Here is a 25,199-nt window from a genome sequence, read left to right on the forward strand (position 1 = left end):
GGCCCTGCTCAGCTCATGCAAAGTTAAGGCCATGGCTTTCTTTATAAAGTTACTCCATTCATATTCGGAATTCCTCTTTTTCTGCTCCTCTAAATTTCTCCAGTATTAATGACTTTTCCAGTGAGTCTTGCCTTCCCGGGATGTGCCCAAAATACAATAGCTTCAGTTTGGACATTTTTTTTACTTTTAGAGAGACTTCAGGCTTCATTTGATTTAACACTCCCTTCTTCCCTGTCTGTCCATAGCATTTCTGCAACACCACATTTCAAAGGAACCAATTTTTCCTGTCAGCTTTCTTTACTCTCCAGCTTTTGCATCTATACATAGTAATTCGGAATGTCATATTATGGATGATATTCTCCTTGGCCTCCAGTGACACATCTTTTCTAGTTCTTTCATAACAGCACTTCCAACTATTAGTTGTCTTCTGATTTCTTGGCTGCAGTCTCCATCGGAATTGATGATTGAACTGAGATCTGCAAAATCTTTACCATTTCAATTTCTTCATTGTCAACATTAAAGTTACAGTGTTCTTCTATTGGTTTTCTGTAACTTTTAATCAAAATTTTAATTAAACCACAGTTCTGCTTTTGGACTTTCTTCTTCCACCTTCATCAGGAGCCATTTCATGTCATTGTTGCTTTCCACCAATAATATGGTATCACTGCATATCTTAAATTATTAATATTTTTACACAATTTTTCAGTCATCCTTCTAAATAAGTTTGTTGTTGCTGCTATAACCCAGCCCGCAGTGCACACTCACACTTACCTTGTCCTCCAGCCCTTCATACTTTTGGTATCTCATCTGCTCCTGGTGATGTATTTTTTTCTGAGTAATCACAGGTTCCTCATAACACAATTTGTCTTCAACGAAATCTGTTGTCCTTGCATCTCTTCTCTAGAGTTCTTCAGAATATAGTTTCCATCTTCTCTTTATTTTATCCTGGTCAGGTATTATGTTCTTCTGTTGGTCTTTCAGCATCACTAATCTAGGTTTAAATTTCCCTTTGATTTATTAGATATTATGAAAGAGATATCTTATTTTTCTTCTTTTGGTGGTTCTCTTTTACTTTTTTACAGTGTTTATTGTTTATTTATATAGAAGTCAATGAAAACTTACATTAAGAATTCTGATCCTATGTTCATCACTTGTTAGTTTTGCTTTTTGACTGTCAACTATTCTAAGAGTTTCAGCAGTTATCCATCCAGACCTTTCTTTTATTTTGGCCAATGGGATAGTCTTTTTACATTCTTCCCTTATAACATCTTTGGTTTCAATCTACAGTTCTTCCAGTCCATGGACAATTGAATTTAGTAATGCAAATTTGCTTTTTATAGGGACTTCAGATTTATCAGATATGTTATGTAAATAATATTTTGCCATTATGATTCAGCTTTACTCTGATTTTTGATATTAACAATTTGCTTCTGCTCTTTTTGGCTTCTCCATCTACTTATATTTTCAATTATGAATTTTGCTTGATTTTTCTATTTACATTTGGTGATTCTCATGTGTACATTTGTCTCTTTGCTTGCCTGAAGCATATATTTGCTATTATAAGCCACTCAGACTAGACATGGTCTAAATGGTTGGGATATTAAACAAACAAACAAATTGTTGACTTCAAAGAATTTGATATGTTGTTTTCCTCATTTAAATTCTCTAGGTATGTTTCATTCTGCTTTGTTTCATGCTTTTGCATTCCAATCACCTATGATTATCAGCACATAATGCTTTGATGTGTGATCAGTTTTCTCCTGGACACTTGCATAAATACTTTCTATTATTTTCCCCTTCATCTATAGTTGGAGTATAGACTTGAAAGTTGGTTATGTTGATGTTATTCCATCACACTTTGCGTTATAGCCTTTAATGCTATATGTTACCTCCATATTAGAGTAACACTTTTCTTCTGATTTTTATGATTTTCAGAGTGAAATACTTTGTAATTGTCAGACTGAAAATATCTTAGTCTAGTTCAAAATATCATAGTCTAGTGTACTGTAATGTTTAAGTGTTCCATTTGTTGCTTTAAAGTTTTGAACACTGATATTAAAAATTAGAGTAAAGCTGAAGAACAACAGTAAAACCATCATAGGTCTAGAGTATAATTTAAATAACATTCCTGATCAGCTCAAAGCCCGTGGAAAAAACAGGTTATGATTACTAAGCTTAGACAACTTTGAACACAAGAGCTATTCTCTGAGATTGGAAAGACAATCAAGGAATAATTCAAATAGGATACCTAGTAATGTATAGTGGATAGAATGAGGGACTATGACTCAAAATCCTGCTCAGCCATAGAAATTCACTGGGAGTGTGCAACTGGTAAAACTATTCCTTAAATATCCCACTTACCTAGAAAACCCTATTAGGGTTGCTAAAAATTAGTTCTGACTTGACAACATATAGCAACAAGAATGGAAAAAATAATTATAGTCATAACTTAATATGATTTAGTTATTGCAAACATAAAATCATTATTTATTATTTATTTTATTTATTTATTTAACTTATATGCCGCCCACACTACCCGAAGGTCTCTGGGCGGCTTACAGCATTTAAAATACAATAAAAAGGCAAAATAAAAGGGCAAAATAATTAAAATGCAATTAAAATATATATTCTAAAAATTGCCATCAGACCCACATTTGATGTTATTTCAGTTAAAAGCCATTTGGAACAGGAAGGTTTTGACCTAGCGCCGAAATGTCATCAGCGTCGGCGCCAGACGAATCTCAGTCGGGAGGGCATTCCATACAAGAAACCAGTAATTTTTAATCAATCTCTTTTAACCTTTGGTCAGGAAAGCCCTCTGTAAATGATAGATATCGTGCACACTATTTCATATACATTATTGCAAAATTTTCCTCACTACAGAATTTCATATCTGTAATAAGAAGAATGTGATCTTGTGGATAATGTGTTGAAGTAGAGCTCAGGAGTCCCTGCTCAGTCATGTAAACTCACTTGGGGTAGCACTGGTAAAACCATTCCTTACACATTTCACACACATAAAAATCCTGTGAAGATCATTGCAAGCGAAATGCAGCTTGACAGCACTTAATGCACATAACATTAGGCAAAATCCTATTGTGTACCTTTTAGAGATGGGATATTTGTATTTGTAAATGAATATGGGTATCGTCATCCCAGGTTGATCTAAGGAGGGTCTGACCCCTGGGACGGGCCCATCCACTCATGCGTCCCAGCACTGCAGACGTCTCGCTCTTCCCACCAATGTTGCCAGAAGCTCCTCAGTCTCCCTGCTCAGCTGGCCACTCCAGGTGAGAGGATGGATCTCCATACAGAGCTGCTGAGTGGCCAGCCGAGCAGGAAGACAGCAGAGCTCCTTGCACCATTGGCAGGAAGAGCAGGACTTTCACAGTGCCGGGACATGTGAATGGACAGGCCAGTCTCGGGGGCCGGACCTTCATTAGTTCTAGCTGGGATGGGGATATTCATATTTACGAATATGAATATCCCCATCTCTAGTAACTATGCATACACAACTCAACTTCCACAGGCATATTGCCAGGAATACATGATCAATTGTGCAACTCAACAGTGTAATGCATATTGTCTGGCACATTTACACAGGTATAACTTTATGTCATGCCAGCATGAACAGGATACTGGTCATAGAATCTGAGTTATAAATGAAAAGATGCACATCCAGGTAGCATTAGAATAGAATAAAGGCAGTAACAGTGAGATTATTAGTTTAAAAGGTGCAGAAAGAGGTAGTTAGTGATATGTAATAAGATTGTTTCACATTCTAGGGCTATAGAGAAGTTTTCATCATAGAATTCTATGTTATTGTAGTGCTCATCGGTCAGGGGTGGGCAATTAATTTCTATAGGGGGCCACATGAAAAATCTGAACTGTGTTCGGGGACCAAACCAACTTTACTTAAAAATAAAACGAGACAGTGATGTTATGATTGTTTTTATTTTAAACTTGTTAATCTTCACAAATACTAAAGAAGTTTTTTGTCGTATGTTAAGCAACTGATGAACTTTAGACAAAAAGCTATAAATGGTCTTGATGTCTGGCGGGCCGGACAGGAGCGGCTCGCGGGCCGTATGTGGCCCTCAGGCCGCACTTTGCCCAGGTCTGTCATAGGTGTTCATATCACTGTTGCCCCAGAGGTAGCCAGAGCTTTTATAAAATTTAAAACAAAAGCGAAGGGAGATCTAGGGAGGAGAATCAGTCATTAATACCTGCTCTTGATTTAGTAAGCTGTCTTGATTTTGTTTGAGACTGAGAAGAGTTGCCCCCCAAAAACATGTAACCATTGTCTCTTTGTGACCCATCTACTCTGCGAAGCATTGCTTTTACCAAGGTAAATTCACTGGTTTGTAGGCTATGTTAGTCGCAAATAAATATGTCAGGAAGAAATAGAAAGGCTTCAGACCATGATTAAGCTGGGTGATGTGGAAACAGATCACATGTTAAAGAAAATGTGGGAGTCTTTGGTTGTGGTAATTCCTTATGGAAAAATAATGGAAAATTCCCCCCGTTTTGGCTGCAGCAACCCCATGGGCTACCATTCTTCCATTAATATGGTGACTGTATGTATGGATCATAGTCTCCCTGTGTGTGTGAACAAAGTTCTCTGTAATGCTGCTTTTGTGGTGCTGGTGCTGCTGCTTCACTTCTCCTTGGTGTCAAACAGGGCCTCTGCCCTCGATGCCTTGCCTTCTGTCTCAACACTTTTTTTCCCTTTTCTTCTCTCTTTCCCTCTATCCCTCCTCAAAATCCTTCTTCTTACCTGCCTGTCTCTCTCGCCTTTCCTCTTCTATAAATTTCTGTAAGGTAAGCAAACTTTTTGTTGGGTTCTGTCCCTTAATAATACCTATCTATGGTGGTGATTGGATTTAATGTGGGAGGTAATTAATTTATGAGTTCCACAGAATCTGGAAGCAAATGGAGTAATTTTGCTCTCTCAGTGGTGCTGGTACTTGTCTCAGCATATCAGTTGAGTCTTCATGCTGGAATTAAGTATAAATTGCAATTCAGGTGGAATATGTACGTAATACTGTAGAACGTAATACTGTAAACACTTTATTCTATGCTAAGGAGGCCTGTTTATCTTTTTTTAAAAAAAGTTTTCCTCAGTTCCATAAACAAGATCCAGGTGATCGGCATCCTGTTTCTGTTTCTCTCAGTCCTAACCTTTACTGCACTTGCTGTTGACTTCCTTCCTTATCCCTTTCTCAGCCTTGCCATACATTTCATTTCAGTCCCTCAGCTTCTGTGCCATATCATTCTTGGGTCTCTCCTCAGCCAACAACAAAAAGAAAAAGGAAAACAAAAAAGACCAAGTTGAAACTGACAACAATTACAGAGGTGTCTCTATTATGTGGACAAATTGTGTACCTTCCAATACCATGCCAGCAGTACATATTTGGTACTTAAATACCTAATTGTTGATTACTCAGTATCAATATCTTAATAAGGGCCTCATTTGTAGTCTGCTGTTGCTTTTTTAAAAAAAGAAAATAAATTGAGAGTTACAACGTTGCATAGGAAAAGATTCACAATAAATTTAGAATATAGAAGATGTGAGATCAGGGTATGATGGAAAGAGAAGTATAGTTCGATACAATGGCTTCACAGAAATGGTAGATTGGCTCTCTTACCAGGATGAGACTCCTCTTGGACCTCAAGTAGCAAGCTTCTAAGCCTCTTCTTGAGGACAAGGTGCTTATTAAATGGGAGCTCCACAGACTGCTTTTAGAAAGCAGTTTGAATTGCAGCTGATTTTTAAAGACTTAGGAAATCCTAGTAAAGGGATTGCTTGTGACTGTTGCCAAGGATATCAAGGGAAATTGGAACCCTCATATTGGATGGAAAAGCAGCTGCCTGAGACTGTGTTCAAGGGATATTGCCCTCTTTTCGCAAAGCATCTGAATAGATTTTAGTGAATTTTAAACCAGTATGTAGCTGCTTGGTATGGGTGAAAAGTGGCCATCATTAGCATGAAAGGAGGCACATTACCGAGAATGAATGGAGTAAATAAACCATGGACATTGGCTTCCTGAGGCTAAGTTGATACAATGTCTTAAGAATCTATTCATGCAAAAGGATGTTTTCCCACTTCATTTATAATGCCACTTTGTTAAGCTGAGCACAGTGTCCTGTCCATATGCTGAACGTGCACAGCTTGGACAAACCAGTATGTGTCCAAGCCTTTCACAATTTAAGAAATGATGGCAAGTGAAGCAATTTCTGCTGTGCAGAAGTACTAAAATCCTACTCTTGACTTCCCTGCATTTGGGAGGTTGCCCATCTGTGGCATTTTACTATCCGTACCTTAACTTTTGGCTTAGGAATATGTTGGAGCTCTGCCCACACTCATAGAGTTCAGGATTTGCCCATTGTTCTCAATTCTCTTTCAGCAGTTTGATGAGGAAACAGCATCAATGAACCTGAGTGTTTCTTTTTATGAGGGGCGGGGGCAGGGAGGAGGCAATTCAGGCAGCACAGGATATGTCTCAGGACACTGAGGGAGTAGCGACTAAAGCCTCTTCTTTCTTTCCCTGTGCAGCAGCTAAAAGTTTACTGAACAAGAAAGCTGACGGAGTGAAGGTAAGTCTTCTTCTGGAGCTTGTGCCACATTAACAGGAGCGATACTTTTCTTTACACACATATCTTGTCTGTCTAAATCTATTAACCCATGGTTGTTAAACAATTCATTTTATAGAGTAGTCGCATCTGACAGATTGAAGAACTTTTATCTTTTATCATATGCTGGACATTCTTCTAATGGTTGTTGGCTTTTTGTATGTCTTCTGAAAAAGGTTATTCAGGAGGAAAGAATTTTTCATCTACCACAACTTAATCTGCATATAATTCTCATGTAGACTGTGGGATTCTGTACCTTTTCCTAGGAGTTTGGGTACTAGGAATGTGGACCCACCTGTAAGGAGTCCCTTCAGGTAGCTTCCTTTTCCAAGGCTTCTCTTTTTTGTATACGTGTTTTTCTCTTCTACAGCCGCAAACAAACAGCACCAAAGGCAGCGCAGGAGTCACAAGCCCAAAAGGGACTCTTCCTCCAGCCGCACTGGTATGATTTTCTTATACTTCTAATATAATACTTGTGATAAAAGATGGGGGAAACAATGAGATTTGTCGTTTCCCTTGATAATGTCATTCCTACTTTAAGGCTTGCAGTTGAACTATATGATTTACAGTGACACCCTCTCTGCAACTTCTTGCTCCAGCGTACATGATAGTCCTGTGACACCATGTGTTATTTTATTTTATTCTTGAAATGTTGATCCATTGGGGGATATTTCTTGTATTCTTGTTGTGCCAGCATAATTGGTCTTGTTTACCTAGCACTAAATGTCTTTAAATGACAGCAGTGTATGCAGTCATATGTAAAACTGATTTTAAATGCCTGGGCATATCTTGCTGAAATCTAGGCATATGAAAAAGAATTAAGGCAAAGAAATTTCTGAGCAGCAACCATAAGAAAGATGCAGATACTTTCTCTGGCCTGAGAATGTAGGATGACAGCATGTGAAAATCACTTTTCCCAAGGGTTCTAGAGACTTGTCCTAAGGTCTGTTGCTGTCCTACTGCTGGTCTTAGAGTCATTTTAATTTGCATTAGCTATACACAGTGAGTCAGAGTCCCACATAGCACCTGACACCTGGGCTGCTATGTAACTTCACCACATTAGTATACCAAGTGTTGTTGCTGGAACAAGGTATATTTCTAGGGCAAGAAGTTTCATTAGCAGAATGTTCTACAAAATAAAGTACAGCAGTGAAATCATTTCACACACAATCCTGATCTAGTTGAAGTGTCAGGCAAGTCATGACCCAAATATTGTTGTAAATAATATTCATTAAAAAATGAGTAAGACTAAATCTTATCATCAGAGTACCAGCAGTACTGAGGTCTGGAATATTATGAAAATGACTGACCCAACCCCATTAAAAATATTTTCAAGCATACACATACGTTGTTTTTGAGGTCCACTGAGACTGTTATTCAGTCATAAGCCAGGAGAGATTTTACTAAATAATCCAGCCCTATCCTGGGGACAGCTAATGAGAATTACAGTCAAGCCACATCTAGACCCTCCAGGCAAATGTGAATTACAAGTGGAGGAGACAGGGTTTAAGTCTGAGAGGGAACAAATAGGCAACAAATAAATTATTACTTTAAACAAGTTCAAATCTCCAGGACCCAATTAACTAGATTTAGATCTGTTGAAGGAACTGGCTGAAGAATTCTCAGATCCACTTTATATTATTTTCTTGAAATCATGGATGATGGGTAAAGCGCCAGATGATTGGTGGAGGGCAAATGTTGTCCCTATCTTCAGAAGGGCAGAAAGGAGGAACGGGGGGGGGGGGAGATTTCAGCCAGATTTCAGTCCCAGGGAAAATTCTGGAGCAGATTAAAAAGTGGTAAATCTGCATGCACCTTGAAAACAATGCAGTAATAACCAGAAGCCAACATGGATTTGTCAAGAACAAATCCTGCCAGACTACTTTCATCTCCTTTTTAGATCAGGCAACCACTCTGGTAGATGGTGGGAATGCTGTGTAGGCATTATATATTTTGACTTTAGCAAAAGCCTTTGACAAAGTGCCTGATTAGCAAGATAACTTTGTATGGAGTGAGTAGCACAACTATCAGGTAAATACACAGTGGTTAGTTACGGAATCGCACTCAAGAGAGTGCTTATCAATGGCTCCTTCTCAAACTGGGAAGAGGAAACAAGTGAGGTACAGAACACTCAGTCCTGAGCCTGGTACTCTTCAACATTTTTATTAATGACTTGGATAAAGGGGTGCAGTGAATGCTTATCAAATTTGCAGATGATAGAAAATTGGGTGGAATAGTTAATATCTTGGAAGAAAGAAATAAAATTCAAAAAGATTTTGAAAGGCTTGAGCACTGGGCTGAAAACAAAAGAATGATAAGTGCAAAATTCTGTACTGAGGGGATACTTATCTCTGTAATACTCCGTGCAAGAAGGATGTTAGAATTGGATTGGATTGACTGCGCAGGGCGGGACTTGATTGTCCTATCGGCCCCTTCCAAATCCACTTTCCTATGATTTTAAAGGGCTGCTCTTTCGACTGCTGCCTCTGACTCCGAAATAAGCCATATAAAGGCAAAGCTCTGACAGAAACAGACTTCTTTTAATGTCTGATAGATTGTTAAAGGCAGATTAAAGGTCAGCAGAGCTGTTTTACTTTTGAAAAACTAACAGAAATTCTTAGAACACCTCTTTATCTGTGAGACAAAGGCTAACTTAAACATCATTTTTTAAAGGTTGAGGATGGCTAAAAGAAAGAAAAAAATTCTCTCAAGAGCATCTGTTTGTAAGAAATCTACTTTAGTGAGATGTGTTAAGGCTTAATTGCATATCAGCTGCTAGACACAAGTGTAAGGCCACCAAGACAATAACAGAACATTTGTTAAGAGAACATAAAATCAGAATTTCTGCCCTTATAGATTAGTTTTCATAGTTTCTCCCAGGTTCTTATCCTTTTTTTTTCACTCAGAGTTAAAGTGGAAGAAAAGCAGTTACCCAATTCTGTCAGGTTGACATGTACAAATAATAAAGAAGAATTTAAAGGATACAATGGTGGCATCTACCCATTTCCTTCCTGATTTCCTTTACTATGTGGTCATACATAACCCCAAACGGGTGATGCTAAGCATTTTGTTTCACAATATTTTCTTCCAACATCTTGTTTATGTAAATGTTGCACTACTGATTCTATGTAAAGAAAAAGGGAGTGATGGGCTAGGCACTATTGACCTAATGAAAAGATAGGGTTGCTTGATAATTTTATTCAGCATTTTCAGTCAGATATGCATGTGCACCTAGGTCTCACCAGTTACACACAGGGATCACCGGTTAACATGTTCTCTTCAGAACATGATTTGTTTAGAAAGCAAAACAAATACTCTAGATTGTTTTAATGCCCTACTAAATAAATTGATTTTGGTTATTGGTATCTTCACGCTGCACAGTGTGGATGGAAATTGTGTACTCTTAAAATCAGTTCAGTTGACTTGTAAGCACTGGTGTTTCCTTCAAAGAAACTGTTATGCCTATTGCTTATAAGTGAAATTCCTTCTCTGTTTACAAAGTTTCAGTTACGATAAATCTTTTCTAAATGAATTTGGTTGGGGGTTTGCCTGATTGCTTATTTGAAATTACATCCTGAGCAATCACTTCAGAGTCAGATAATCTTAGATTTTGCTAAACCAAATTTTAGTCAATCTAATGCCCAACCAAAAGATTGTCTTTTATTCTCCCATTTTTGAGAAGCAACTGGTTAAAATTCAAGTAACTATATAGACTCTGAGGAATGGCTATTTGCCTTAGTAGTGTATAATTATTCTACAGCCTGGTGTGTTCCCATACTGGCTACTGGTTAGTTATATAGTTTTTGGGTTGTGTTTGTGTGCTTTTAAAAGAATCTCATACATATTTAGAGAAAAGCGGTGTAAACTGGGAGCTCCCAGTTTTACAGAGAACCTTAATGATACTAAATTTTGAGCTAAGTAATGCCATTATGGGTTATTGTTACAAAATGACAAACTTGAATTCTCTAGAACTTGTTTTCAGACTTAGATGGTACAAAATCTGGGATAGTGGGGAAGAAGCAAAAACTCAAAAAAATCTGGCCAGATGTAATGGCCTTTGGTCTTGTTGACAGACAGATTGCTAGACAGAGACTGCAAATTCAGAAAAGCATAGACATTTCATCAAGATTATATATTTTCAGCCTCTTTGCCCACTTTCTTTGTCGATACGCATGTATCCCATGCACAGACAGATATGCTGGAGGAATACAGTAGTTTTGTGTCAGGAAAGCAGGAGATTATGGGTTGTACTAGTTAAATATACTAAATTCAGAATTATTTTCCTTTTCTGCTATACTAGAGGGAATTGTCCAGGTTTATTTCATTTTATTTAAAAAAGAACAGTTGTGTGAAAAATTCAAAACCAGCATAAATTCAAAAACACCTTAATTGTACCACTAAAATGTTAAAAGGCAAGCTTTCAAATCCAGTAGAATTGCATCAGGCCAGGCACTGCGAAGTACAGGCAAGGAGAGAAAGAAAAGTCTAAAAATCAACTTGGCTAGGTCTTGAAGCCACAAGACCTGTAGTTAAACTTCCAGGAGGAAGAAATTTAATCTTGAATGGCCATCTTCAGATGGACTTTTCTGTTCCCACCCACCCCAAAGCCCTGAGATACTCAGTCTTATGATACTTTAGTGTCCCAGTAAAGCTGTTATCATGTTTTTGTAAAGTTTTGTCTAATGTATAAGATGGATTCCATCCCCTAAGCTGTAATATCAGAGACAGAACAAATGGAGCCTATGCTAAAAACAGAGATTGACTTTTTCAGAACCAAATGTAAACAATAGTTTGTCTGAGCTCTTTAAAGTGGTAAGTCTGGCACACAGAGCACATGGTTCATTACAGTAAATTAAGATGATAAACAGCAGATGTTCTCTTTCCTGGAAATATTTTACTAGTGAGCAAGTTTTACCAAAATGTAGTAACCATGAGATTCACCACATGTCTCAGTCATGGCTCAGTACACATAGAAAACAGGATACAAAAAAACCTGGTAAGTTGCAATGTTTACACATCTAGGAGTATTTGCAAGACTTTCACATCAATCAGTTTCAGTGGGAAGCAGACTTGTATTGCAAACTTGAGTACAGCTAGCAATTCTAATGAAGCAAAATCATATTCAGTTACATCATTATCAGAATCGACCTCCGTCACATACGATTAAATGTCATTCAGTTCTGTACTTAATAACCTGTAACTACCACTGCTACCATCCCAGAATTCTCCCAGGATTCACAGTGCTTCTGAAAGAAAATGAATTCTGGATTTATATAAATTGACAGAATAACATAGTGCCAAAATTTGGTGGATTTCTCTGTGATCTTGTCCTGGCAGGATAGGTGGTGATGGAAGCAGCATCTGGCGTCTAACATTTACATAGGTTAGAAAACAAGACAGACTCTGTCCACCAATGTATAGATTACACAACACAAAAGTAACAAGGAATCAATGGAGACACCAATATGAGCAAACAGAGGCCCAGGATCTTAATGTTACATAATTGTTGTTATGATGAGTACCTTGAATTAGAGAGAAAGGAAAACATTATCTGGCTGAGCTGAGTCTATAGGGTAGAAGCCCACTGCTTCATTCCTCCCTCAGATGCAACCACGTGAACTGGCTGCTAACACATGACATAACAGCTCTTGGGGAAGAGGGACAGAAGAAGAGTGGGTTCTAAGGCTAGTATCTCGGGGAGTTTTATCTTGCTGGTTGAGTGTAATGGAACACAGCAAAGGATGTTGTCTAGCAATTGAGCAATTGAGCAAAATCATCTGGATTCAGTGTCCAGGAAATAGTAAACACCTGTATACATGTTGGAGATGGATTAATAATGTAATAAAATGTGAATATCCTGTGTGTGAGCACAAATATGTACTTTGGCTGTTCTAATAGAATGGCTTTGTTAAATTTCTCAGATAATATCTTTGTCATAAAGAGAGGCTATTCTCTTATATGATGAGTCTATTCAAGTTGTAGAGGCCTTTTGTCTTAGACAGTTTCTTTTCTTATTTCTTGATTTTAAACAACTGTTTGAACTGATTGTAATAATGAGCAACTTCATTATAGCAATGATGTTCCATTTATTTCCTCTTATCAATTTAAAGGATACATTTTGTAATCCTTTAGTTATGCTATAAATGGTTAGTTTCAAAATGAAGAGCACATTCATTTATTGGATATAGTCCTCCCCAAATGCCATTACGCATTCCACCACCCTCTGTTTCAGTGGGGGGAAATTTGGTTAAATCACATTGTATGACAAGTTAATCACTAACTACGTTATCTGCTTGCTATTAAAAAGTCCAACAAATCATTTCTTGGGACTCAGTGTTGTGAGAATTCTTCTCCCAGTATGCTGGGTCACAGAAGGAAACAGCAGTTTGGGAAGGACTACAAGTTCTTTAGACAGTGTGGCAGAACTACTGATTATTTCTGTGATGGTGCCAAGAGAACAAATATTTGCTTTTCCAGAGAAAATGGGTTGAAAACTATGCCTTTCATTGCATAAAATGCAGTTCAGTTCATCTAATTGTTCACTGAGAGAAGCCTTGGCTATGGTGAAGGCACAGAGAACATTTTTTCAGTGACTTCAATAGCTAGAGCCCCGTGTGGCATGTGAAGAATTAGGAAGTTGCTGTTGAGTGCCCCGGTTCAACTTGTGACACTGGGGGTGAGAAAACAACTTTGGAAAAACCCTTCCATTCTTTCCCATATATCCCTAGCAGATCTTCCCACCCACTGTTTCAGCCTCTTCAGATGAGAACTGGGTTTTTTAAATTAGAAAACATCAAGCCTTGCTTTGTTCGTCCAGTGAATCAGGTTTTTCTTGCCAAAACTGACTTCTTGCCAGTACTGACAGAATGGGCAATGCTAGTTGCCCTGTTGTTGCGTAATGAGCATAGAGACTTGCCTTTTTATAAATCATCCAAGAGCTATCCTTTTTTTTAAGTGGCAGTTGAGGAATAGCATGCTTTCGCCAACTGGAAGTTTTCAGCTTTCAAACACAAGTCTCAGAGAAGAGTTTTGCTGGCTTTTTCTCTGTTGTAAACTTTCATATTTATCTTACAGCGCTAGCCAGCTTGAATGATTGAGGTTACACATACCATTAAAAGGGCAGATTCCTTTCTTCCGAATAATACTACCACCACCAAAAAGAATCTGAATTGTGTACCTTAGAACAGTGGTCCCCAACCTTGGGCTTCCAGATGTTCTTGGACTACAACTCCCAGAAGCCTTCACCACAACCTCTGCTGGCCAGGATTTCTGGGAGTTGAAGTCCAGGAACATCTGGAGGCCCAAGGTTGGGGACCACTGCCTTAGACCAGATGTGGGCATCTGTGGCCATCGGGACACTGTTGTGCTCCTTAATCATTCACCAACATCTATGCTTGCTAAGGGCAATGGAAGTTGTGTGTAGCCTACTTTGAAGAACTTTTCTATAGCCAAATGTATTTGAGAGGACAATTAAAATGCTTATTTACTTTAGTTGGATTTCTTTTTCTAGCAGTTCCCCTCCTAAACAGGGTGACTTGATGCAATAATAATACTCTTATTTGTTGTTTTTTAAGGTATATTAATTAGACATGAGGGTATTTGTATTCATATATGAATATGAATACCCCCACACAGGTGGAGATAAGCGCTGGACTGTCTACTCACCCTTCTGCTGCTACTGCAGGCTCCGCACTCCCTTCCTGTTGCTCCGGAGCTCATGGTCAGCTAGCCACTCCTGGCAGGAGGAGGGATGACGAGCCTTCCTGCCAGGTTGAAGAGTGGCTCTCAGACCAGGTGCTCTGGAGCGATTAAAAGGGAGTGCAGAGCCTGTGGCAGTAGTGGAAGGGTGAGTGGACAGTCCGGCCCTAGGAGGCTGGACCCTTGTTATCTCCACCTGTGTGGGGGTACTCATATAGGAATACCCCCATCTCTAATAATATTAATGCACCCCTCATGCAAACATACTAGGATGGTTGACCAAAAAGACTGAAAGGACAAGAAAATCATAAAACACTGCAAGAGAAGCAGAGCAGAGCAGACAAAGCTCAAGCCAACTTCAAAATTTAAAATGCCTAGGCCAATTCAAATCTACTTGAACTTTCATAGAGAAAGATGTATAGAAAGAAATTTCAGCATATATTGTACCTCCTTTTCATAATGTTACATGACATTGTACCTGACAAATTATGTCTTACAAAAAGCCAGAGTAGCCATGTTAGTCATCACACAAATTCCACAAATGTAGGAACAGGTGGTACTTTAGCTGGACCACTAAAAGAAACAAAAATAACAAAATGAAAAAGGCCAAGTCTTTGTTAGAGAGATGGGTGATAAGTACCAAACCACTAGCTGAAGAAGAGAATGAAGCCACACCCTCCCTCACAGTCTTCTTGCAGACTGCAGAGTACAGCTGCTTCCATCTAAGAAGGTACATCTGGCCCCCAACAGTAGTCATGGGACTTTGAGACTTTAATAAAAACATTTCATTTTGGAGCTACCCACAAGAACGTAGTCCACAACCTGAGGAAGATGAATTATAATCAGAAGCTCACTGGGTTTTTTTAATTGATCCAATAAAAGTATCACCTATTCCTGCATTTGTATTGCTTTGGGGAGCACACAGTTTTTTCCTGATTTTCACTAAACAAATTCCAGAATCCATAAATTTTTGGCCAACCAAAAAGAAACAAAATTTGCAAACTTTCAAGATCTCCAAATCTCTTTTTCAAGCAGGATAGTACAATAAGCAGGTATTTTCTAACATAATTACTCAGTGTACACATCTGTTTACTTTATTTTAACACAGTACCTGTATTCATTAAGTTCATTTTTAAAGAGCATCCTCTCTCTCTTTCACACACACACACACACATACACACACACAAACACTTATTTCAAGGTAAGTATCTCTTAAAAATCTCTTAAAGCATGATAAGCTGTGCCATCATTGTTGATTAAGAAGGTAAGTACTTGGCCATAAAGATAGTTAATCAACTCACTCCAGAGGTGTTCTCTTCTGCATCCACCTTTTGGCAAGTGTGTCTGCACAAAACACATTTGGGTGAAAGATGCAGAGACTGAAACATCTACATTTTGGACTGCAGCTCCTTAAATACCCCAGTCAGCATGGGTTCAGGATATTCTGGGATATATAGTCCAAAAAAAAGTAAATTCTTCAGTTTCTGGGATGATGAAGATCATGGAACTCCTCTGAACCAGATATACATTTGTTTTGAATTCAGAGCTGTCTTTTGCTACAAGATCAGAGGGTATGATCAAAGGAATTTTAGCTCTTCTTTTGCTTTTTCTTCTTCCCTTTGATCTCAGGTAGAGACCATATTGAGATGTGAACTGAGGTATGAATTGACCACACCTCTGTAGGGAGCTCATTACTGCCATTTTCTCTTGGTATTTCTATCATTCTTCCTATTGCAGTAGTCATTTCAGCTTGAAAAAGGGTTGAATGTAGGTTCAGCTTGCACTTTCCATTTATAAGGGGCTTACAACAATCTCGCCATGGGATTGGATATGATTTTTGGCTTCATTCATGGAAACTCCAGTTTTGATTCTTCTCTTCCTGATTTACTCTGCCACTTTCTGTTTGTTAATCATTTGCCTTTTGCTGAACTAATTACCTTTTGCTTTTTTCCCTTCCATTTTGTTCCTCCCTTCCCTGCTCTTATGTGGGTCTTGGTCTGTCTTCACTTTCTTCCTTTTTCTTCATATTTTTATCATCATTTTCTATTCCATGTCCCCTCTTCTTCCAACTACCACCTCTTTTCTTTCATTTCTTTCTCTTCCTTGTTTTGTTCTTCTTTGATTCATCCTTCCTTCTTCTGTAGGAACCTCAAACCACCGTTATCCATAACCCAGTGGACGGCATTAAGGTACTGCTGCCTGTCTTTCCTTCTCCTCAGTATGCCCTTTTGTGATCTTGAATAAAAATTGAATTTCTGCTCCTTGCATTGCTGTGTAATTTCACCTCTGGGGACAGACCGTAGGCTCGGGTTTTGCACCTCTTGTCTGTTTCAGTATGTCTGAAACCCTGTAAGAGAATCCAACCTACTTTCTGACATGCAAACTTTTTAATACAAGTTGTTGTTTCAAGTTTATTGGAGGCAGATTTAAGAGAAATCTGAACTGTGACTACTCAGCTGAACTTCCCATGGTGGTTAGTCTTCCTGATTAGCCAGTATATGCTCAGGAGGATGGGGGTGATCCTCCAGGAGGCAGGTCATTTCCTTTCTGTCATTTCCTTAAAATGACAGTGTCATTGAAAGTGGGTTTAAAAATAAAAAAGGACCAGCCTCTTTGGAGAACCACAAATGATAGGGGGCTTCACATGTTTTTCAGTTCAGTGTTTTTCAGGCCTACGAAGACTGATATGTGGAAGACGCAAAGGGAAAATGCTCATAGTCTCAGTTGCCATCTGGAACTAGAGTCCCAGATAGTACTTTTTGGCATCTTTTTGGTAAAGGTGACAGGAGGGGGAAGAAAGCCTTTACTCTGACCCCAGAGGAGGTAACCAGAGGGCAGCAATATTGAGCTGCTTCATTCTGAAGCGAAAGAATGCAGCCAGGCAGACCAAAGAGATCAATCCAAGAGGTCGGATTGGCTGAGGACTTGACATATTTACTCCATGCCACTATCATCCATTGCTTGGACACAGCCCTCTCCTTCAACCAAACCTGCATTTTCTTACCCATTCTCTGCTGTAGGGATTTATTTTTTGTTGTCATAATTTTTACGCTTCCTCTTCAAGCCCATTCACTCAGTGCATTTGACATAGCTGTTAAATGGAGCTTGGGGAAGGTGAACAGTTAAAAAAAACAAGCTTGGGATGAAAACATCTAAGGTTGGGTAGAAGGCAGGCAAACCAACTGCATCAGTGGTGGTCCCCTTGTGTCTCCGTTAATGTTTTCTGTTTTAGATAAATATTAAAGAACTGTAATAATATTATGTTTACGTATATTTTGAAAAAAGTAAAATACATGTTTTTTGTGTGAAAATTCTTGTGTTTGATTAAAGACTGTGGAGGGCCTGAGAGAACCAATATAATGTTTCTAACATATTTTGGTATGTATCTTTTTTTAAAACAAGAGACATCAGAAAATACAAAGTGAAAATTATGAAAAATTTACTTTATATAGTGTCAAAATAACAGAAGTTTTTCTTCGTTTATTCTTTTTTGGTTGTTTATGAGCTTTTTTCATTGTTGGTCCTTTATTAAACCAGGATGGAATTAAACCCAGTGTTCTGAGTGGCACAAAGTGGAGGCAACAACAAAAAAACCCTTTACTAATTCTAACAGTGTATAACTAACCTTGTTCTTCTTTCAATGTTTTGTGTGTTGTAAACTTCCCCCATACTGAGAATTTTGTCATGAGAAAAAGGAACCATCCACATTTTCTAGCTTCACATGCAACCAAGGGAACATTCCTCAAATACAGTGTCTGTATGTTTAACATTATATGGCCACAGTGAAACATGCCTGAGTTACATCCCAGCTGAATTACTGTAACACACTCTACATGGGGTTGCCTCTGGAAAGCCAGGTCCAAAACAAGCCAGATTGTTAACTGGGGCTGGTTACAAGGATAATGTAACTTCCCTGCACGTCCATTTCCAGGCACAGTTCAAGGTGCTGGTTTTAACCTATACAGCCAACCTTAAATGTCTTGGGTCCAAACTATCTCAAAAACCATATATCCCTTTTTCTTCAGACAGACTATTCCCTAGTGACTGACTCTCTAGGGGATAATAAATGGGACGGTTTATGTGTTTTTGCTTCTAAATTTTTTTATAATGCTTTTAACCTACATTTTTAATATAATGTTATTAATTCTATACATTTGAATAATTTACCGTTTTCAGCTTTTAATATTGTATTTTTAATGATGTAAGTCATCATGGTTCATTTTTAGGAGAAAAGTGAGATAAATATAAATAAATAAAAATAAAAATTTAATTGTATATAAGCAGTCTCCAGAATATAAAGTTACATTTATTCTAATTTGATTGTCCTACCATAGGTCCCGAAAAAGTTCTTTGTAACTGAAGAATCTGTAGGGTTGTCAGCAGCTTTGCTACTTCTTTTTTTAAAAAGTAATTTTAATGCAATATATTTCCTGCTGTCCTTCTTTCCCATTCTTTAATAGATGGTATCATATTCTGTCGTGGTACAACCACCCCTTCTGTTATATCATTTGAAGGTACTACAGTTCTGACAATAAGTGCAGGAAGAAGTGTGTTTCTTTAGCAACTGGGTGAAGCCAGAAATAGGATTTTATTTTGTTGTTATTACTACATGTTGTTGACTCACGTTCGACTTATGAATAAGCAATCTCCACAATGTCCTGTCCTCAACAGGCCTGCTCAGCTTCTGTATGCTTCCAGCCTATGGCTTTCTTTAGAGAGTCAATCCACCTCATATTTGGTTTTCCTTTTTTCCTGATCAACCTTTCCCAGCCTTATTGTCTTTCCCAGAGAATCTTGCCTTCTCATGATCTGCCAAAAGTATTATAGCCTGGGTTTTGTCTTTTTTGCCCCCCAGAGATAGTTCAGGCTTGGCTTGTTCATCTTTCTGGCAATCCAGGGTATTTCCAAAGCTCTTCTTCAGCACCATATTTGAAATGAATCAATTTTTTTTCATGGCAGTCTTCACTGCCCAGCTTCCATATATTTCCATAGTGACCAGGAATACAAGAGTATGGATGATCTTGGTCTTGCTCTACCGTCACATATCCTTCCACGTGATGATCAAATTCCTTCATTCTTGCCCTTCGAAGTCTCAGTCTTCTGATTTCTTGGCTTCCGTCTCCATTTGGATTGATGATTGAGCCAAGGTATACAAGGCTTTAACAATTTCAACTTCTTCATTGTCATCCCTAAAGTTTGTAGTTCTTAATGTTAAGTTTAATGTTCAGAAGAGATTATTTTTGTCTTCTTAACGTTCAGCTGCGGGCCTGCTTTGGCACGGTGTTTTTTGTATTGTTTTTGTTTACATTTTGTAGTATGGTGTTTGATCATATTCATTAAATCATTCATTCGGATTTTTACCCTGCCATCTAGTGGCTAGGCCACTATTTGGCATGACTTACAGTATCATAACAGAAACATGGAAAAAGACAACAATAATAATTCAGTAAAACATCAGCAAAAGAAAACCAATTCTGTAAATGTAAAATAACTGGTATGGAAGATACAAAAATACAACAGTACACAAGATGGCAGTATGTTGTTAGCCGCCTAGAGTGGTCTTAACCGACCAGATAGGCGGGATATAAAATAAAATAAAATAAAATAAATAAATAAATAAATAAATAAATAAACTGAGACAAGTATTCTCAAATTAATGAAATATCAGTGATCAAAACAAAATTAATGCAGTGTCGGGCTGTGTATGTATAGTATACTTGCTGTTTTTAGCTTTAAGAAGAAAGACAGGATAAAAATATTTTAAATAATAATAAATAAAACTCCCATCTTTCTTTGGCACTTCCTTTTGCCTATTGGAAACCATTCTGTCTCTCCCTATTCTGCCCTAATGGTACCTTCCACAATACAGGCTACACATCAGGATAATCAAAAAGTGAATCACACCTATTTCTTTCAGAACAATGCATGGTTTCTCACACAGTCAAAGGCTTTGTTATAGTCTATAAAAATCTTCTGCAATTCTTTGGTACTCTCCAGTAACCAGCAGATATTTTGAATATGATCTCAAGTGCCTCTTCCTTCTCAGAATCCAGCTTGAATATCAGTCCTTTCTCACTCCATATAGGTAAAAGCCTTTGTTGTAACTCCCTGAACACCAGTTTGCTTGCATGGGAAATTAAAACAATGGTCCTGTAGTTCCTGCACTCCTTGGCATCTCCTTTCTTGTCGATTGGAATGTATATTGAATGTTTCCAGTGGGCCATTGTTTTGTTTTCCATTTTTGTTGCCATATTCTTGTTACGATTTTGACAGCCCCAGTCTCTGTCGCTTGAAATACTTCTGTCAGTATTCCATCTACCTCTGGTGATATATTTCTTCCCAGTGCTTTCAGAGCAACTTTCACTTCACTTTCTAGAACTGAGGGTTCTTCATAATAGAATTCCTCTTCAAAGGAATCTGTCTTTCTTTTTTCCGTTTCTATATACCGTATTTTTTGCTCCATAAGACGCACTTCCCCCCCAAAAAAGCGGGGGGAATCTGTGCGTCTTATGGAGCGAAGCTGGCGATTTCGCCCCCACTGACCCCGTGGGGGGAGCCTCACAAGGGTCTGAGTGAGCCTTCCAGGACCCTTGCAAGGCTTCCCCCACCCCCATTGGGGCCAGCGGGGGCAAAATTGCCAGCCTCCAGGACCTTTTCTGAGCCTTTCAAGCTTCAGAAAAGGTCCTAGAAGCTGGCGATTTCGCCCCCGCACGGGGCCAGCGGGGGCGAAATCGCCAGCTTCTAGGACCGTTTCTGAGGCTTGAAAGGCTCAGAAAAGGTCCTGGAAGCTGGCGATTTTGCCCCCGCTGGCCCTTGGGGGGGGGGAGCCTTGCAAGGGTCCTGGAACAGAACCTAGGACCTTTTGGAGGCTCACCCTGCCCCTCCGTGGGGCCAGAGGGGGTGAAATTGCCACTTTCTGGGACTCTTTTGAGGCTTGGGAAGCTTCAGAAGAGTCCCTGAAGGTGGCGATTTCGCCCCCTTTGGCCCCTAGGGGAGCAGGGGGAGCCTCCAAAGGGTCCTAGGGTGTGTTCCATAAGATGGACCTCTCCATAAGGCTCACCAATTTTTTAGGAGAAGAAAACAGATTATTATTTTCCTGTTTTCTTCTCCTAAAAATTTGGTGTGTCTTATGGAGAGGTGCATCTTATGGAGCAAAAAATACGGTAGGTCTTCTGTAGACTTTTTCCACCTTCTCTTTATTTTATCCTGGTTGAATAGTATGCTTCCTTGTTGGTATTTCAACATTCCTAATCTAGGTTAAAATTTCCCTTTCATTTATTGGAACTTCTCAAAGGGATCTCTTGTTTTCTGCTCTTTTGTGGTTTCTTCTATTTCTTTGCATTTGACTATGTGACAGCTGCTGAAAAGATGCATTCAGGATTCTAGCCCTACCTCTGCCACCTTTTCCTTTTTTCCTGTAACAATTTTAAGTGTTTCTTAACCATCTAGATTTATCTTTTCTTTTTTCTACAGGAATTGTACTTTTTGCATTCTTTTTCATTCTTCCCTTATATCATCCCTGGTTTCAATTCACAATTCTTAAGTTTTTGAGTCATTTGAGTGTAGTAATGCAAATCTGCTCTTTATGTGGACTTTAAATCAGGGGTCATCAACCCCCGGTCCATGGCCCGGTGACGGTCCGTGGGTTAGCTGAAACTGGGCCACGGACACAGATTTCCACCCCCACACACACACACACCGTGGGGCAGCCAGCCTGGGAAGTGCCCCGATGCACAGCTGTGCTTCTTTGCTTGCTGGCTTGCTCGCTCCCCACCCTCCCTAACAAGCCAGCAAAGAGTCAAAGCCGTGCGTCAGGGCACTTCCCGGGCTGGCTGCCCCATGGCAGCTTCCCCGTAGGGAAGGGGCGCTGGGGGAAGCGTTAGGATGAAGGCCACACACCTGCAAGTGTGACACGCCCACCAGTAAGCGGGGGGTCCCCACCCCCCAACTGGTCCGTGCATGGAGCACACACACCCCAAATGGTCCGTGGACCGAAAAAGGTTGGGGACCACTGCTTTAAATTAATCAGAAATATTGTTTATACTATTATATTTTGGTGCTGATTCTTTTACCATTCTTCTTTTTCTTTACTCTAATAATTGACAGTAACAGTTCATGATCAATACCTGAATCTGCTGCTGGTCTTGTTTTTCCTTAGAGAACACAACTTCTCCATCTCCTACTTTCACTTACATGGTGTATTTGATTTCTATGCTAGCCATCTGGTGATGTCCATGGATATAGTCATTTGTTGTTTAGCTTGAAGTATGCATTTGCAATTGTTGAATTCACAGAACTCTACTAGTCATTATCCTGCTTTGTTTCTGACCCCCTAGGCCAAAATTTCTATCAGCATTTGATTCTGCTTTATTTCATTTGTGTGTGTGTGTGTTCCAGTCACCTATGGTTCTAAACATGTCTTGTTTTGATGTGTGATCAATTTCCTCTTGAATGCTTGCCAAAAAAAGCTTTATAATTCATCATCTTTAGCATCCATAGTTCGAGAATAGACTTGAATAATTTTTTTTCAGAAATCTAGTGGATGTTATTCCATCTGACTTTCCATTATATACCCTAACTGCCTGTGTCAGGTCTTAGGGCTACCCCATTTCTCCTGAGTTTTACATTTCCAGAGTAAAGCACTTTGTAGTTGTTTGAAAATATCCTGTTCCAGTTCACTTTAGTTCACTGGCACCAAGCTCTGCAATAATTAAAAATGTTCCATTTCTTGCTTTATAGTTTCCAGTTTACCTGGATTCATGTTTCTTACGTTTCCTGTTTCAACTGTATATGTTTTGCAGCATCAGATTTTATTTTCTGTGCACATCACCCACTGAAATCTGTTCAGATTTATCTAATTGTGTCATTAGCAGCAGCGCTATTCACACTTAGCCTCTGCTCTTCCCCAGTAGTTGATTAAATCTCATATCTCAATACTATATATTGTTTCATTTTTGGACTGTTTCATCACAGGGTTTTTGAAGTAAGAAAGATTCAGCAGTATTTTACCACTGCCAATCAGAATACCTTTTTTAAAAAAAACCAAATCCATAAGAGCACAGATTTAGTGCTTTCTCCTTTTATGCCTGAGCTGGTGCTGTAGTTATTCTGACCTTTAAGTGGACAAAAGAAAAGCAATAGGTGAACTTCATAGCAACAAAGACTGATTATGTCTCCATTTTCTGTGGTGTAATTTTTTCAAAGAGAAAACAACTTAAGGAAGAGTATAGTTCCACGATGTGCTTTGCTTGGGAATTATTTTTAAGACACAGTCTTACATGAGTCAGAAAAGAGATTTGGAAAATAGATCTCTTTTTTCCACTGATTTCTTTTAATGCATCTCCTCCCCCCCCCCCACAAAGTAATAAATTCATGAATTTGTCATGGATCATTTAAGTTTCTGTGCATCTGTTCCAAATCTCGCTGACTCAGCTTGGTGTGTCCATATATTTTATGAAATTGTACCCATCCAGAGAGAATGTAGTAACTGAGGAAGTATTAAATAACATTGAGTGCCTCCCTATCCTGGAAGAGTTGGATAGCGAACCAACCTTAGCAGAAATAAAAGCGGCCTTGGATTTCCTTGCCTCCAGCAAGGCACCTGGAAAGGATAACATCCCTTTTGAAGTGCTGAAGTGCTGTAAAGAGATAATCACCACCGAACTGTATGAAATCTTTCATCTTTGCTGGAACCAAGGTGGAGTACCACAGGACATGAAGGATGCAAACATCATTACATTGTATAAGAACAAAGGAGACAGGGGCTACTGCAATAACTACCATGGCATCTCTCTTCTCAGCATTGTAGGGAAGCTGCTTGCCCGTGTTGTGCTGAAGAGGCTCCAGGTGCTTGCAGACAGAGTCGATCCAGAATCACAGTGCGGATTTCGAGCTAATACTGTAGATCCGCCACTGATACGGTATTCTCCCTCAGACAGTTGCAGGAGAAATGCAGGGAACAACAACAGCCACTCTTAGTGGCCTTCATAGACCTTACAAAAGCATTTAACTTGGTTAGTAGGGATGGCCTTTTTAAAATACTTCCTAAGATTGGATGTCCTCCTCGACTCCTTAGCATCATCAGGTCCTTTCATGAGGGCATGACGGGCACTGTAGTTTTTGATGGCTCAACATCAGATCCCTTTGACATCCAAAGCGGAGTGAAACAAGGCTGTGTCCTCACGCCTGTTTGGGATCTTTTTTCCTGTCATGCTGAAGCACGCCTTTGAAACTACAACCGAAGGTGTCTATCTCTGGACTAAATCAGATGGAAAGCTCTTTAATCTCTCTAGATTGACCAAAGTCCAGCTGAAATGCATGTGGGATTTCCTCTTCGCTGATGATGCAGCCATTGTTGCCCACTCTGCTGAAGACCTCCAACAACTCATGAATCGTTTTAGCAAGGCCTGCCAAGACTTTGGACTAACTATCAGCCTGAAGAAAACACAAGTCATGGGCCAGGGCATGGACTCACCTCCCTCTATTGCCATCTCCACACAAAAATTGGAGGTTGTCCATGAATTTGTGTACCTTGGCTCAACGATCTCTGACACTCTCTCCCTAGATGTTGAGCTGGATAAACGCATTGGCAAAGCAGCTACCATGTTCTCAAGACTCACAAAGAGAGTATGGCTCAATAAGAAGCTGATGGCATACACCAAGATCCAGGTCTATAGAGCCTGTGTCCTGAGCACACTCCTGTACTGCAGTGAGTCCTGCACCCTTCATGCACGGCAGGAGAGAAAGATGAACACGTTCCATATGCGTTGCCTCCAATGGATTTTTGGTATCACTTGGCAGGACAAAGTTCCAAATAGAGTAGTCCTAGATCGAGCTGGAATTTTTAGCATGTATACATTACTGAAACA

General features: G+C 39.2%; 1 protein-coding gene and 1 long non-coding RNA gene across 52 annotated transcripts in view; one reads left to right on the top strand and one right to left on the bottom strand.

The window, feature by feature from the left end:
- Positions 1–5,745, bottom strand: part of LOC144584193 (uncharacterized) — a 46,740-nt gene extending 40,995 nt beyond the window's left edge. Inside the window, exon 1 of one of the 2 annotated variants that reach the window (XR_013538292.1) lies at positions 5,649–5,745. This is a non-coding gene — a long non-coding RNA (uncharacterized LOC144584193). The remainder of the gene's footprint in view (positions 1–5,648) is intronic. The other variant, XR_013538291.1, reaches the window with a different exon arrangement.
- CAMK2B (calcium/calmodulin dependent protein kinase II beta) overlaps positions 1–25,199 on the top strand; it is a 289,277-nt gene that overhangs the window by 233,341 nt on the left and 30,737 nt on the right. For 20 of the 50 annotated variants that reach the window (XM_072979233.2, XM_020803578.3, XM_072979235.2 and 17 more), the window contains 3 exons: positions 6,557–6,597; positions 7,004–7,075; positions 16,476–16,520. In XM_072979233.2, the coding sequence (XP_072835334.2) occupies positions 6,557–6,597; positions 7,004–7,075; positions 16,476–16,520 (158 nt within the window). The remainder of the gene's footprint in view (positions 1–6,556; positions 6,598–7,003; positions 7,076–16,475; positions 16,521–25,199) is intronic. The other 30 variants (XM_078379757.1, XM_020803580.3, XM_078379761.1 and 27 more) reach the window with 5 other exon arrangements.

The sequence above is a fragment of the Pogona vitticeps genome, chromosome 8, assembly GCF_051106095.1.
Source record: "Pogona vitticeps strain Pit_001003342236 chromosome 8, PviZW2.1, whole genome shotgun sequence".
NCBI classification, from domain to species: domain Eukaryota; kingdom Metazoa; phylum Chordata; class Lepidosauria; order Squamata; family Agamidae; genus Pogona; species Pogona vitticeps.